Source organism: Tachypleus tridentatus, chromosome 9, assembly GCF_004210375.1.
Source record: "Tachypleus tridentatus isolate NWPU-2018 chromosome 9, ASM421037v1, whole genome shotgun sequence".
NCBI lineage: Eukaryota > Metazoa > Arthropoda > Merostomata > Xiphosura > Limulidae > Tachypleus > Tachypleus tridentatus.
In genome coordinates, this window is record NC_134833.1 from 8,222,052 (window position 1) to 8,239,956 (window position 17,905).

General features: G+C 36.2%; 1 protein-coding gene across 1 annotated transcript in view; it reads left to right on the plus strand.

The window, feature by feature from the left end:
• The window catches only part of LOC143224727 (putative chitinase 10), an 83,816-nt gene extending 68,202 nt beyond the window's left edge, over positions 1-15,614 (plus strand). The window contains exons 10-17 of the mRNA XM_076452986.1: positions 213-519; positions 668-791; positions 4,079-4,203; positions 5,159-5,282; positions 9,807-9,992; positions 11,597-11,716; positions 12,648-12,840; positions 14,503-15,614. Coding sequence (XP_076309101.1) covers positions 213-519; positions 668-791; positions 4,079-4,203; positions 5,159-5,282; positions 9,807-9,992; positions 11,597-11,716; positions 12,648-12,840; positions 14,503-14,696 — 1,373 coding nt within the window. The 3' untranslated portion in view covers positions 14,697-15,614. The remainder of the gene's footprint in view (positions 1-212; positions 520-667; positions 792-4,078; positions 4,204-5,158; positions 5,283-9,806; positions 9,993-11,596; positions 11,717-12,647; positions 12,841-14,502) is intronic.
• Positions 15,615-17,905: the final 2,291 nt, after the last annotated feature.

Sequence of the window (17,905 nt, forward strand, 5' to 3'; positions counted from 1 at the left end):
TACCTAACGTTAGTTGACAAAGTAGAAGTTGATAATATACCTAACGTTAGTTGACAAAGTAGAAGTTGATAATATGCGTGATGTGTTTGTTTCTTAACACATTACTTAAGCAAATTTTAGTTCAAGATGAACCTGTAAATTAGTTTAATAGATTATCTTTAAATAACAAATAATTTATTGCTATTTCTTCTTGACCAATCTCTTCCATAAAGAATCGAATGCACGTATTGTATGCTACTTCACCAACTGGTCGTTTAAAAGGAAAGGGCTTGGGACCTTTGAACCAGAACATATTGACCCTGAACTTTGTACTCATATTGTTTTTGCCTTTGCTGGGATCAAAGACTTCAAGATCTCACCTACAGAAGACGTGGATGAAACCCATGGAAACGAAAAGGGTCTTTACGACCGCATTCTCGCTCTAAAACGTAAGAACCCCATTTTGAAAGTTCTCCTGGGGGTTGGAGGATGGATGATTGGATCAGGCCCTTTCAGGGAGCTGACCAAAAATACATACAGGTAAAGGTTTAGATAAATCTGAATAACATACACACGTTTTCTTAAAACAAACCTTTTGTGGATAAGAGTCAAATATTTTCTCCATATATATAGTATATATATGTATTGTTTAGTATAAACTATTCTGACTAGCATTATTTTGTTTCAGAAAATCACAGTTTATATTCAACGCCATTGAGTTCCTACGACAACAGGGATTTGATGGTATGGAGATAAACTGGGAATTCCCAAGAGGAGTAGAGGATAAGACCAGGTTTTCTGAACTGGTTAAGGTGAGGATATGTCCTGATATTGTTATCAGGGATATAAAGCAAAGGTTACTGTACACAACCAGGTTTTCTGAACTGGTTAAGGTGAGGATATGTCCTGACTTTTTTACCAGGGATATAAAGCAAAGGTTACTGTACACAACCAGGTTTTCTGAACTGGTTAAGGTGAGGATAAGTCCTGATATTGTTATCAGGGATATAAAGCAAAGGTTACTGAACCAACCAGGTTTTCTGAACTGGTTAAGGTGAGGATATGTCCTGATATTGTTATCAGGGATATAAAGCAAAGGTTACTGTACCAATCAGGTTTACTGAAGTGGTTAAGGTGAGGATATGTCCTGACTTTTTTATCAGGGATATAAAGCAAAGGTTACTGAACCAACCAGATTTTATGAACTGGTTATGTCCTGATATTGTTTTCAGGGACATAAAGCAAAGGTTACTGAACACAACCAGGTTTACTGAACTGGTTAAGGTGAGGATATGTCCTGACTTTTTTACCAGGGATATAAAGCAAAGGTTACTGTACACAACCAGGTTTTCTGAACTGGTTAAGGTGAGGATATGTCCTGACTTTTTTACCAGAGATATAAAGCAAAGGTTACTGTATACAACCAGGTTTTCTGAACTGGTTAAGGTGAGGATATGTCCTGATATTGTTATCAGGGATATAAAGCAAAGGTTACTGAACACAACCAGGTTTACTGAACTGGTTAAGGTGAGGATATGTCCTGACTTTTTTACCAGGGATATAAAGCAAAGGTTACTGTACACAACCAGGTTTTCTGAACTGGTTAAGGTGAGGATATGTCCTGATATTGTTATCAGGGATATAAAGCAAAGGTTACTGAACCAACCAGGTTTTCTGAACTGGTTAAGGTGAGGATATGTCCTGATATTGTTATCAGGGATATAAAGCAAAGGTTACTGTACCAATCAGGTTTACTGAAGTGGTTAAGGTGAGGATATGTCCTGACTTTTTTATCAGGGATATAAAGCAAAGGTTACTGAACCAACCAGATTTTATGAACTGGTTATGTCCTGATATTGTTTTCAGGGACATAAAGCAAAGGTTACTGAACACAACCAGGTTTACTGAACTGGTTAAGGTGAGGATATGTCCTGACTTTTTTACCAGGGATATAAAGCAAAGGTTACTGTACACAACCAGGTTTTCTGAACTGTTTAAGGTGAGGATATGTCCTGATATTGTTATCAGTGATATAAAGCAAAGGTTACTGAATGCAACCAGGTTTACTGAACTGGTTAAGAAAAACTAAAATTTAAACAATTTCACTCTGACTGTATAATCACACATTTTATTATTTCTAACCTTAGTACATATTTCACACTGACTGTATAATCACACATTTCATTATTTCTAACCTTAGCACATATTCACACTGACTGTATAAGCACACATTTTATTATTTCTAACCTTAGTACATATTTCACACTGACTTATACTCACACATTTTATTATTTCTAACCTTAGTACATATTTCACTCTGACTGTATAAGCACACATTTTATTATTTCTAACCTTAGTACATATTTCACACTGACTGTATAATCACACATTTTATTATTTCTAACCTTAGTACATATTTCACACTGACTGTATAATCACACATTTTATTATTTCTAACCTTAGTACATATTTCACACTGACTGTATAATCACACATTTTATTATTTCTAACCTTAGTACATATTTCACACTGACTGTATAAGCACACATTTTATTATTTCTAACCTTAGTACATATTTCACACTGACTGTATAAGCACACATTTCATTATTTCTAACCTTAGTACATATTTCACACTGACTGTATAAGCACACATTTTATTATTTCTAACCTTAGTACATATTTCACACTGACTGTATAATCACACATTTCATTATTTCTAACCTTAGTACATATTTCACACTGACTGTATAACCACACATTTCATTATTTCTAACCTTAGTACATATTTCACACTGACTGTATAATCACACATTTTATTATTTCTAACCTTAGTACATATTTCACACTGACTGTATAAGCACACATTTTATTATTTCTAACCTTAGTACATATTTCACACTGACTGTATAAGCACACATTTCATTATTTCTAACCTTAGTACATATTTCACACTGACTGTATAATCACACATATTATTATTTCTGATCTTAGTACATATTTCACACTGACTGTATAATCACACATTTCATTATTTCTAACCTTAGTACATATTTCACACTGACTGTATAACCACACATTTCATTATTTCTAACCTTAGTACATATTTCACACTGACTGTATAAGCACACATTTTATTATTTCTAACCTTAGTACATATTTCACACTGACTGTATAAGCACACATTTTATTATTTCTAACCTTAGTACATATTTCACACTGACTGTATAATCACACATTTCATTATTTCTAACCTTAGTACATATTTCACACTGACTGTATAAGCACACATTTTATTATTTCTAACCTTAGTACATATTTCACACTGACTGTATAATCACACATTTTATTATTTTTAACCTTAGTACATATTTCACACTGACTGTATAATCACACATTTCATTATTTCTAACCTTAGTACATATTTCACACTGACTGTATAAGCACACATTTTATTATTTCTAACCTTAGTACATATTTCACACTGACTGTATAAGCACACATTTTATTATTTCTAACCTTAGTACATATTTCACTCTGACTGTATAATCACACATTTCATTATTTCTACCTTAGTACATATTTCACACTGACTGTATAATCACACATTTCATTATTTCTAACCTTAGTACATATTTCACACTGACTGTATAAGCACACATTTTATTATTTCTAACCTTAGTACATATTTCACACTGACTGTATAATCACACATTTTATTATTTCTAACCTTAGTACATATTTCACTCTGACTGTATAAGCACACATTTTATTATTTCTAACCTTAGTACATATTTCACACTGACTGTATAATCACACATTTCATTATTTCTAACCTTAGTACATATTTCACACTGACTGTATAATCACACATTTTATTATTTCTAACCTTAGTACATATTTCACACTGACTGTATAAGCACACATTTTATTATTTCTAACCTTAGTACATATTTCACACTGACTGTATAAGCACACATTTCATTATTTCTAACCTTAGTACATATTTCACACCAATTCTCTTTGAAGATATCATGTTATTTCCATCCTCATAATTTTATTTTATTTTAAAATTACATTAATTATTAATATTTTTCCAGGATTTAAAAGAAGCTTTTGATGGTGAAACAATTATTTCAAAAAAGCCAAAACTTATTCTTTCTGCTGCTGTTCCGTCTAACTTTGAGGCAGTGCTTGCCGGATATGACGTGGAGGAAGTAAGCAAGTGAGTGTAGTATAAATTATAATACGTCAAAAGTTCGTTTATTACTCTTATCATCATTATAAATATACTTTTGTTTAGTTTTAGTCATTATCCTCTAAATTGTGTGATTTGTTATTAACGTTCATATTAAATGTATTAAATGGTAGCCCTAAATTGATTGTCATGTGTGAAAGCCGACGTTCATTTCAGTTTTTGTTTGAACTGTTTAATGCTATAGTTATTTCAGTTTTTGACTGAGAATGTTTATTATCCTCAACAAATGTTAAACCTTAGGATATTTTACACATGTTCGATTTTTAGAAGTGGGAAAGCTTAGGAGAGGTTGCTTTGGTTGGCCCGGCATGGCCAAGTGTGTTAAGGTGTGCGACTCGTAATCTGAGGGCCGCGGGTTCGCATCCCCGTCGCGCCAAACACGCTCGCCCTTTCAGCCGTGGGGACGTTATAATGTGTCGGTAAATTCCACTATTCGTTGGTAAAAGAGTAGTCCAAGAGTTGGCGGTGGGTGGTGATGACTAGTTGCCTTCCCTCTAGTCTTACACTGCTAAATTAGAGACATCTAGCGCAGATAGCCCTCGAGTAGCTTTGTGCGAAATTCACAAACAAACAAACAGGTTGCTTTGGACTTTTTTACTACGCGTGTTTGGTGTATCAGATTTTGTGGGAAAATGATCCAATTATGTCGTTGGGTTTTTAAGGAATCTTTAATCAGAAGCTAATTAACAGTCTGAGTAATTGTTAATTAACGTAGCGGTTCTCGTAATAAACATACCAATCTTAGTTTAATTTTGTTACATTCTATTAAGAATTTTTAGATCGTCAGTTTGGTGTAGCTGTCAGAAATGGTTTATTTTGTGCTATTTAAAAAAATTAACCATGAAATTATTCATTCAAGAATCGACATTTTCATGAAACTCTTGTACGTTATAAGTGAGGAGTTATTTCTGTCTCCTTGTAGGTATCTCGATATAATGAACGTTATGACGTATGATTTCCATGGGGACTGGGAAAAACAGGTGGGACACAATAGCCCCCTCTTTCCTTTAGAGAGTGCGAGTAGATATCAGAGTAAATTAACAGTGGTAAGTATTATTCAGGACCTTTATAACCCATCTATTGGTGGTTACTGTTTATCATTGTTCTCAAGAATTCCACAAACGAAGAAAGTGAAACATTAAAAAAGTAACGTAATAGTGATTAATTCATGTTATAGGTTACACAATCACTGCCACGAACCGACGTAAGGTGACTTTTATCCACAGAACCACGAACAGTAATTCTTCACAAATCACACTTAACATTGAACATTGCCACCCTTCATCCCTCACAAATCACATTTAATATTGAACATTCTCACCCTTCATCCCTCACAAATCACACTTAATATTGAACATTGTCACCCTTCATCCCTCACAAATCACACTTAATATTGAACATTGTCACCCTTCATCCCTCACAAATCACACTTAATATTGAACATTGTCACCCTTCATCCCTCACAAATCACACTTAATATTGAACATTGTCACCCTTCATCCCTCACAAATCACATTTAATATTGAACATTGTCACCCTTCATCCCTCACAAATCACACTTAATATTGAACATTGTCACCCTTCATCCTCACAAATCACACTTAATATTGAACATTGTCACCCTTCATCCCTCACAAATCACACTTAATATTGAACATTGCCACCCTTCATCCTCACAAATCACACTTAATACTGAACATTGTCACCTTCATCCTCACAAATCACACTTAATATTGAACATTGTCACCCTTCATCCTCACAAATCACACTTAATATTGAACATTGTCACCCTTCATCCCTCACAAATCACACTTAATATTGAACATTGTCACCCTTCATCCCTCACAAATCACACTTAATATTGAACATTGTCACCCTTCATCCCTCACAAATCACATTTAATATTGAACATTGTCACCCTTCATCCCTCACAAATCACACTTAATATTGAACATTGTCACCCTTCATCCTCACAAATCACACTTAATATTGAACATTGTCACCCTTCATCCCTCACAAATCACACTTAATATTGAACATTGTCACCCTTCATCCCTCACAAATCACACTTAATATTGAACATTGCCACCCTTCATCCCTCACAAATCACACTTAATACTGAACATTGTCACCCTTCATCCCTCACAAATCACACTTAATATTGAACATTGTCACCATTCATCCCTCACAAATCACACTTAATACTGAACATTGTCACCATTCATCCCTCACAAATCACACTTAATATTGATCATTGTCACCCTTCATCCCTCACAAATCACACTTAATATTGAACATTGTCACCCTTCATCCCTCACAAATCACATTTAATATTGATCATTGTCACCCTTCATCCCTCACAAATCACACTTAATATTGAACATTGTCACCCTTCATCCCTCACAAATCACACTTAATACTGAACATTGTCACCATTCATCCCTCACAAATCACACTTAATATTGAACATTGTCACCATTCATCCCTCACAAATCACACTTAATATTGAACATTGTCACCATTCATCCCTCACAAATCACACTTAATAAAGTCTCCAGTATTTTTGGTGTTGTCATGGTGATATTGTTCCTTTTTCTCTGGTACGTTTTGATGCATGGCTTTCAGTTAACCATATGTGTTACAACTGTGGAATGAACATTCTAAGAACTGGAGTTGCCTTCAGGCCTCAAAATGTTCTCTTTACTCAGACATCACACCTTACAATAACCAATCACTCGGATATCTGTATCACATCACATCTCACAATAACTCTCTTACCCAGATATCTGTATCACATCACATCTCACAATAACTCTCTAACCCAGATATCTGTATCACATCACACCTTACAATAACCAATCACTCAGACATCTGTATCACATCACGTCTCACAATAACTCTCTCACTCGAATATCTGTATCACATCACATCTCACAATAACTCTCTCATCTAGACATCTGTATCACATCACATCTCACAATAACTCTCTCACCCAGACATCTGAACCACATCACATCTCACAATAACTCTCTCATCTAGACATCTGTATCACATCACATCTCACAATAACTCTCTCACTCAGACATCTGAATCACATCACATCTCACAATAACTCTCTCATCTAGACATCTGTATCACATCACATCTCACAATAACTCTCTCACCCAGACATCTGAACCACGTCACGTCTCACAACAACTCTCTCACTCAGACATCTGAATCACGTCACATCTCACAATAACTCTCTCATCTAGACATCTGTATCACATCACATCTCACAATAACTCTCTCACCCAGACATCTGAACCACATCACATCTCACAATAACTCTCTCACCCAGACATCTGAACCACGTCACATCTCACAATAACTCTCTCATCTAGACATCTGTATCACATCACATCTCACAATAACTCTCTCACCCAGACATCTGAACCACGTCACATCTCACAATAACTCTCTCATCTAGACATCTGTATCACATCACATCTCACAATAACTCTCTCACCCAGACATCTGAACCACGTCACGTCTCACAACAACTCTCTCACTCAGACATCTGAATCACATCACATCTCACAATAACTCTCTCACCCAGACGTCTGAACCACATCACATATCACAATAACTCTCTCACCCAGACATCTGAACCACATCACATCTCACAATAACTCTCTCACCCAGACGTCTGAACCACATCACATCTCACAACAACTCTCTCACCCAGACATCTGAACCACATCACATCTCACAATAACTCTCTCACCCAGACGTCTGAACCACATCCGTCTCACAATGCTCTCTCATTCAGACATCTGAACCACATCACGTCTCACAATAATCTCTCTACTCAGACATCTGAATCACATCACATCTCACAATAACTCTCTCATCTAGACATCTGTATCACATCACATCTCACAATAACTCTCTCACCCAGACATCTGAACCACGTCACGTCTCACAACAACTCTCTCACTCAGACATCTGAATCACATCACATCTCACAATAACTCTCTCACTCAGACATCTGAATCACATCACATCTCACAATAACTCTCTCACTCAGACATCTGAATCACATCACATCTCACAATAACTCTCTCACCCAGACGTCTGAACCACATCACATCTCACAATAACTCTCTCACCCAGACATCTCAACCACATCACATCTCACAATAACTCTCTCACCCAGACGTCTGAACCACATCACATCTCACAGTAACTCTCTACCCAGACATCTGAACCACGTCACATCTCACAATAACTCTCTCATCTAGACATCTGTATCACATCACATCTCACAATAACTCTCTCACCCAGACATCTGAACCACGTCACGTCTCACAACAACTCTCTCACTCAGACATCTGAATCACATCACATCTCACAATAACTCTCTCACCCAGACGTCTGAACCACATCACATATCACAATAACTCTCTCACCCAGACATCTGAACCACATCACATCTCACAATAACTCTCTCACCCAGACGTCTGAACCACATCACATCTCACAACAACTCTCTCACCCAGACATCTGAACCACATCACATCTCACAATAACTCTCTCACCCAGACGTCTGAACCACATCACGTCTCACAATAACTCTCTCATTCAGACATCTGAACCACATCACGTCTCACAATAACTCTCTCACTCAGACATCTGAATCACATCACATCTCACAATAACTCTCTCATCTAGACATCTGTATCACATCACATCTCACAATAACTCTCTCACCCAGACATCTGAACCACGTCACGTCTCACAACAACTCTCTCACTCAGACATCTGAATCACATCACATCTCACAATAACTCTCTCACTCAGACATCTGAATCACATCACATCTCACAATAACTCTCTCACTCAGACATCTGAATCACATCACATCTCACAATAACTCTCTCACCCAGACGTCTGAACCACATCACATCTCACAATAACTCTCTCACCCAGACATCTCAACCACATCACATCTCACAATAACTCTCTCACCCAGACGTCTGAACCACATCACATCTCACAATAACTCTCTCACCCAGACATCTCAACCACATCACATCTCACTATAACTCTCTCACCCAGACGTCTGAACCACATCACATCTCACAATAACTCTCTCACCCAGACGTCTGAACCACATCACATCTCACAATAACTCTCTCACCCAGACGTCTGAACCACATCACATCTCACAATAACTCTCTCACCCAGACGTCTGAACCACATCACATCTCACAATAAGTCTCTCACCCAGACGTCTGAACCACATCACACCTCATGTGTTTTTTGTAACATGAACATCAAGAAATCTGGCTGATATACCAGAAGGTAAAGTAATTACACAAGACAGTCTGCTGTTAGTAACGTCTAAGAATAGTTGTATTACGCATAATGAAGAGTCGTGTTACGTATATTCACCGGTGTTTTGTATATTTTTATCGATGCGGTGTATTAATAGAAGGAGAACACCATGTTTCTTTATAACTTTCAAACTGTCTCCCCACATGTTCGTTTTATGTCAGTGTTCACCTGTTTTTACAATATTTCAAAAGGACTACAGTGCTGCAGAATGGGTCAAACGAGGAGCACCTAAGGAAAAGCTGTGTATCGGTATTCCTACATACGGACGTAGTTTCACTCTTAGCAACACGTCTCTGACAGACATCGGCGCCCCCGCCGTGGGAGGTGGTCAACCCGGGAACTACACCGGTGAATCTGGATTCTTATCCTTCTTTGAGGCAAGTGTTTAACAGGTGTTGTTGTTATGCAAAGCTACTCGAGGGCTGTCTGCGCTATCCGTCCCTGAATATCAAAATATAGGTGAGAGGCAAGGCATATAATGCCGATTTTTGGGCTGTTTCTTTGACCGAAAAATGAGATACATCGTCACATTATAACGCCTTCATAACTGAGAGAGAGTTTATTTGTTTTTGAATTTCCCACAAAGGTACTCAAGGCTATCTGTGCTAGCTGTCCCTAATTTAACACTGTAAGACTAGAGGGAAGGCAGCTAGTCATCACCACCCACCGCCAACTCTTGGGCTACTCTTTTACCAACGAATAGTGCAATTGACCGTCACATTATAACGCCCCCACCGCTGAAAGGGCGAGCATGTTTGGCGCGACGGGGATGCGAACCCGCGACCCTCCGATTACGAGTCGCACGCCTTAACGCGCTTGGCCACACAAGAGAGAGGAAGCATATGTCGTGATGGGTTTTGAATCCGTGACTCGCATATTACGCCTCAACAGCCAGGACTGTTAACACAGATCAGGTCTGAAAATGTATTAAACAACGGTCTTGTAACCACGAGTCTGTGGGTGAGGAGTGGGAAAAAAACGTTGAAAATCACTGGAATTTTTTTTACATGTAAACTCAAAATTTTGAAATTTCCGTCCGAAGTACGAAATTTTTATTTGGTGTTTGCAATACAGCGTGTTTATAAATATTAACAACATTTTACGGAGTATGTTTAACCATGACCCAACTCACCCAAGAAAACAAAAGTACACGTGTGCGATTCGTAATTTTTCATTTCATGACGTGTAGTGTGCACAAGACATGTTATTTATTGGTGTTCGTGCTTGTCGCATTTTGAGTAATATAAACCCAATTCACGATCTGGTGGTAAGACAACCGGTTCCACTTATAGTGGATTGGTTTTGGCGTTTTTAGTTTCGCGCAAAGCTACACGAGGGATATCTGCACTAGTCGTCCCCAATTCAGTTGAGTAGAGGGAAGGCAACTGGTCGTCACCATCCATCGTCAACTCTTGGGCTACTCTTTTACCAACGAATAGTGGGATTGACGGTCACATTATAACGCTCCCGCGAGTATGTTTGGTATGATGAGGATTCGAACCCGCGACCCTCGGATTATGAGTCGAGTGCCTTAACCACCTGGCCATGCTGGGCCTTCCCACAGTGGGCAGCGTGTAGACAGTCCGTTTGTAGATTTGCATTAAGGAAACAAGTGTTTAAAAGACATAGCTATTATTAGAGGTACAATAATTCATAAAGGAAAATGGAATTCGTAACTGGATGCTGACAATAGTTAATTTCTTTTGTAATTTTTATCAATTTACTCTGATCAAAAAAACAAACGACCCCGGGTCTGCCTTTTGAGAGCACCCATTTCTTCATTTTTTTATTTTTTGTGACCCACATACTTTTAAAACTTCTTCAAGTTGTGTAGACATACCAGGTAATTATTTTTGCTCCAAATGGCCCCCTAGTGGATCAGCGGTAAGTCTGGGGGTTTTATAAAACAAGACAATCAAGTTTCGATAATTAGCACTCAACGAACACACAAATATACTGAAATTTCGCAATTTCTCTCCAGATCTGCGACTTTCTTAAATCCGGAGCTGTGCTCGTGTGGGATAATGAACAAATGGTGCCTTACGCCTACAAGGATGACCAGTGGGTTGGTTTTGACGATTTGAGAAGCGTGAAACTAAAAGTAAGTGATATTTGAGTCACTCACAGCAGTTTCTATTCTGTCTTTTCTTGCAATTCTTTTACTTGTTAATTATGTGGAAATTAAAGCGAGAAATAATAAAATATGATTTGTAAATTATGTATATATTCTGTTTTTTATGAAGCTATTTATGCAAATTGCTAAAAGATGTCGTCACTTCCAAGTGTTAAATTGCGTCAGTTAAAATAACAAGTAATTCATGATCACATTATGTTAACATAAAACTAATGTGCTATCTGTGAAGACAGAGTATTATTAACGCAGTTATAAGTCACGAATGTTTTCTGTAGTTAATATTAGGAAAGTAAAAAAAAAAATAGTTGTTTCCAACTGAAAGAATACAACATTGACTTAAATATGTTATTATTTTTATTAATATAAATAACCGTTAGTTCTATGGACCTAAAACCGTCTGAACAACCATCATTTCAACGTGAGGCAAGCCCAAATATATTTATTAATTTAAAAAGTAATATAACGCATTACTTGTTCAACATTTCAAGCCACCTTTTGTCCTCCTACGGAACAGCGATAAGTTTACGAACTTGCTACGATATTTGAATTTGGTTTCTCGCAGTGGACACAGCTGGAAACAACAAACAAACAATGAAACTTCATATTTAAAAACGCATAACTACGTGGGGAGTGCGTTTTGCTTTCGTAATAAACCAACCCTATTACGTTGTAATAAGATTCCTCTATATTGGCAACATTCAAATAATACGTCGTTTTGTATCTTATAAGCTATCAAAAATTAAAAATCGATTCTTGGAAGATTATTTTATGCTATAGTCAGTGAGATTAAGTTTATCATAAACGGATTTAACATGTTTAGGTTTCAGGGTAATATGAGAAACTTGTTTTTATTGTGTTCTTATGTTAATATTAGGGTTAAAAAGTCCGTCTCTTCCAGGCCCAGTGGTTGATGCAAGCAGGTTACGGTGGTGTGATGATCTGGTCATTAGACATGGACGACTTCATGGGGTCGTGTATGGGCTTTTCCTATCCTCTCATAAGAACCCTGAAAGAAGAATTGAAAGATTACAAAGTTGCGAACCTGGAAGCCCTGAGTAGCAACATTCATAACTCTCTTGGTCAGCTGATCGGTAAGATACGTGTTTAAAACATTCATAACTCTCTTGGTCAGCTAGTCGGTAAGACACGTGTTTAAAACATTCATAACTCTCTTGGTCAGCTGGTCGGTAAGACACGTGTTTAAAACATTCATAACTCTCTTGGTCAGCTGGTCGGTAAGACACGTGTTTAAAACATTCATAACTCTCTTGGTCAGCTGGTCGGTAAGACACGTGTTTAAAACATTCATAACTCTCTTGGTCAGCTGGTCGGTAAGACACGTGTTTAAAACATTCATAACTCTCTTGGTCAGCTGGTCGGTAAGACACGTGTTTTTTGTTGTTGTTTTTTAACTCGATTGTCAAACTTCGCAATGAAACGAGTGACGTAATTATGTTAATAAATTTAAATTGCGGATTCTACGTTCCTTGGTATGGAACGTTGAAATCACACTTTTAAGTTAATTACGAATTTCAAAATCATTTATCAAATTTGGACTTAATTATACTAAACATATCCTATTGATCTGAGAGCAGTTTTCAAATCTTTTCGTGGCCACGGAAAACAACTTTTAATTTGTTTACCTTCATTTTCCACTTTATCAAATAGCCAGAGGCCAACACGTAAAGAGTAAAATAATTACTATTGGTCATAATACTCAAACTGTGCTTCTTTGATGACAGTTGTGATAACAGGTGATTAAACCCGGTATTACAAGTAAAACTTGTTTCACGATTAAGTTTGGTATTACCATTTTGTACTGTTAGCTGTGGTTTGTATTTTAGTTTGGTTTGAATTTCGCGTAAAGCTACACGAGGGATATCAGCACTAGCCGTCCCTAATTTAGCAGTGTAAGATAGCTAGTCATCACCACTCACTGCTAACTCTTTTACCAACGAATAGTGGGATTGCCGTAACGTTATAACGCCCCTACAGCTGAAAGGGCGAGTATTTTTGGTGCGACGGGGATTCGAACCCACGACCCTCGGATTACGAGTCGGATGCCTTAACCATCTGGCCATGCCTGGGCCCATGTATATTAGTAAAACACTCCTAAAGAAATATACTGAATATGTCTTGTATACTCCAACATGTACTACTGAATATGTCTTGTATACTCCAACATGTACTACTGACACTAAGTAACAATGTTATATCCTACCGTTAACAACGTGTCTGTTCAATCACACTTTAATTAAATGAGTCAGTTTTTTTTAGATTTATGTAATTCATTTAATAATTACAATTGTCTCTTTTTTTCTCATATATCGAAAACAAATTTCACAGCTGAAAGTTTTGTGCTTGGAAGATGGTTTCCATATGTATAAACCTATTTAGAAGCACTTCGAAAATTTATACCTAATTTAGAATGTCTCAATACCCAAAGAAAAATGGTTTATTTAATCAATATAAGATTTGACCTATATCTGAGGCAGTTTTGTATAATTTAATTGTTTTGCACTTTAGTGCCAGTATAAACCTTGGCAAATATCAGACTATTAGACAGATGTTCTGAAATTTACCACCAGGACGTTTTGTAATGTTTGTATTGTTTTAGTTCCATAGTTTTTTTTGTAGACAACATAACAGTAACAGCTAACACTAAATAAATTGTTCCACGTCAGCTTTGCTCTATTTCCTTTCTGTTTATTGAACTAATGTATCTGTTTATGGCTTCCACGTATTTTTACCAGATCCAGAAGAAGTCGTGTGTGAAGAGCCAGATGGAATTATCTCTTACCACCGAGATGTGAAGGAATGTTCGAAATATTTCTTATGTCAAGGTAAAATTCGCTATCATATGCCGTGTCCCGATCAGCTGGTGTTCAACGCAAACGAAAACGTTTGTGATTGGCCTGAAAACGTCGAAGGATGCATGAAAACGTGAATAACCCATCAGAACTTAAAACTCTTGTCATTGGACCACGTGTGTATAAGAGAAAGGAACGTCGCGGTTATTGGTTGAAACGTGATACCGATGTTGGTTACGTCACGTGGTGATTTATTTAATGTAACTGTAAATGTGAAACTCGTTCTCAGTTTATTTGTTTGATGCGAAAATAGTTACAAAATAGTTACAAAATGGCTCTATAGATATTACCAGCGTTGTGTAATATCTAGTTTAAATTGGTTTTCTTAAACTTCATTGTTTTTTTTACGGGGAGTAGGGTTTTATTAGGTTACAAAATATATATATAAACCATCACATAGAACACACACACTTATATACATATGTGTATAAGTTTTGGTCATATTTTTCAATGTTATATTCTTCTAAACAGGATATTTCTTGTGTTCGAATGCTTTAAAATGTAGTTGTAATTTTACCGTAGATCCATGTAAATGATTGAAATATTATTATTATTAGTGTAAGTGATCTCTAAATACTGTTTTATTTTATTTTTCTTGGTATATATTGAGGCTTCTGGTCTTCCATTATGTAATAATCAATGTAAAAAGTTGTCTATTCAAAGATTCAAACCCTTTATATTTGGACACTGTATATTTTTAACTGAAATAACCTTAATTCGAATTTCAGTCAACAGGTGTTACCAAATTCGTAAGTAACTTTCGACTTGTATTTTGATTAAAAAAAAAAAAAAAGTTAAATATCCATGTAAGGTTGTTATTGTGTACATTTAGCATTAAGTTTCTGTAGAATATAAATTTTGTTATGGGAATAAATAATTTTTCTTTGGAACGTACACCTTTACTATTGCACTAAAATTGTTAATTTTTCTAAAAACGTTTTTGACTAGTTTTGAACAATCCTTCCATATCGTAATAAAATTACTTCAAATCAAAATTGCAGTTTTTGTTTACTCAGTTTAAAGCTAGCAGACGAAAAGATCCTTCTCCCCTCAAACGCCTGGTTTACACTTTTTAGTCTTGATATTAAAAGTAATAGTGAAAAGAACAAACGAAATAACCAGTTTTCATCATGAAGTAATAATGTTTCCACCCACTATGTTCTTTAGAAACGCATGTGTCGGTTAGTTTGACATGTAAATATTAAACTGTAGGCCTCACATCGGAATAGAATAGAAGTGGTTCTATTAGATATTTCGTTTTCGTAAAATTGTAAACATCATCTACGACGTTGAGGCTTAACACATTTTATGATTCCTCACGCCCTCTGCTGTGAACTTTAGTTTCTCCTATTTAAGGCTCATCGAACAAAGATATGCAGTTACGCCTCTTATAATAATGATGCGTAGATAATATGGATGGGATATTTGAGTATATTTTTAAATGGTTTAATGATCAAAAACTGTGCTTTGATTATATGAACTACAGACGGTACGGCCAATCAGAGAACACATTAGGGTTATACGTCACAAATTACATATTCAGTTTTATCTTCGGTGAAAAATAAGAGTAAATTAATAATTAATTAGTTGGTCTGCTGTATAATATTTAACAATAACATAGGCTAAACATACTTCAAGTAATTTAGGTTTATATTGTAAGATTTTTAAAAGGACAAGATCCCGTAGAAGAGTATTTATGTTCTGACGTAATACAACATTAACCTACGTATAACCGATATTCTGTTATTCAATCACAACACAAAAATGTTATTACTTATCTTTATTTACATTCTTTATAAAACAAAATACAGATTTGCTCTTAACATATTATTACAAATACAAAACAAATACAATCTTGGATTTTTCAACTTCTAGGCCTAGCTAATCAGAAAAGACGTAACATAAGGATTATTTATTGAATATACGATAGATTTGGAATACATACCAATTCTAGCTAACAAGTACAGCAACACATATTTTTTTATTATAATACTGCGATGATAAAATATATGCAAGCCTTCTTTATAAAACTTGGCACATAATCTATAATTTCCATTTGTAAAACCAGGGGACAACAAACTTGTTTATAAAAATAAACAAGGGTTGTCTTGACGAATGTTTATTTAAGGTGGCATATTCTTCATCAGAACGGCTTCAATGGTTATTTTTACTTCACTTGACTGAAGTACAGAAAGCCACAAAGATTGTTATGCCTTCTCCATTTTGTCTAAGATCAATATGAAACGTAATTAGAGTTCATTCTAAATTTTTAGAATGTGTACTCGATTTTTGTAAACTCCTGGTTATAGCTGTCGAAATCAGATGTGAATACCTATCACCGTAGCTGACATCCAGTCAATCGTTTAGGTTACTGTATTATAACTCTAGTTCTGATAACCGTTAGACTTTCAGTTCTTTCAGAAGTTTACTGACTGTTTACATTTTTCTCCTTGGTACTGGCTTAACGTCTATTTTTTCGCCTCTGGATACGTCACCATGGAGATATAGGAAATGTGGACTTACATGTTAGATAATTTATTAAAATAATTATACGTTTATAAAACATCTGTCAGAAGGATTAATTTCTCAAAAACCGTAGGAAAGCGCCATCTGTGTGAAGACAACGAAATAAATGCCACATGTGGATTGGGAACCTTTGGTAGTTTGTTTTGTTTTTGAATTTCGCGCAAAGCTACTCGAGGGCTATCTGCGCTAGTTGTCCCTAATTTAGCAATGTAAGACTAGAGAAAAGGCAGCTAGTCATCACCACCCACCGCTAACTCTTGGGCTACTCTTTTCCAACGAATAGTGGGATTGACCGTAATATTATAACGCCCCCACGGCTAGGAGGGTGAACATGTTTGGTGCGAACGGGATTCAAACCCACGACCCTCGGATTACGAGTCGAACGCCTTAACACGCTTGGCCGTGACGGGCCCACCTTTGGTAGTAGTAATCCTCCTATTTAGTTAAGACGCTGACAGTTTTACACTTAAGCTAATAATGTATTTAATAATTAATTATCATATGCCATTACATTAATTATTTATATAGCCACCAAAGGAAGGAAGATATATTAAATTTTTTATGGTCGTTTTTTTTAATTCATTAAAACAGTTCCAGCTATGCACCACTTGTTTACTTTACAGTCAATTGTCTCAACAGTAGAATACCACCTTGATTCAATACCCCAAGAAACTATTCAAATTTTAAGGGGTCAAAGGTCAAACATTACAAAAACACATAATTTCGCCTTCGATTCTCTCATATTGCTATAAACTTCAAA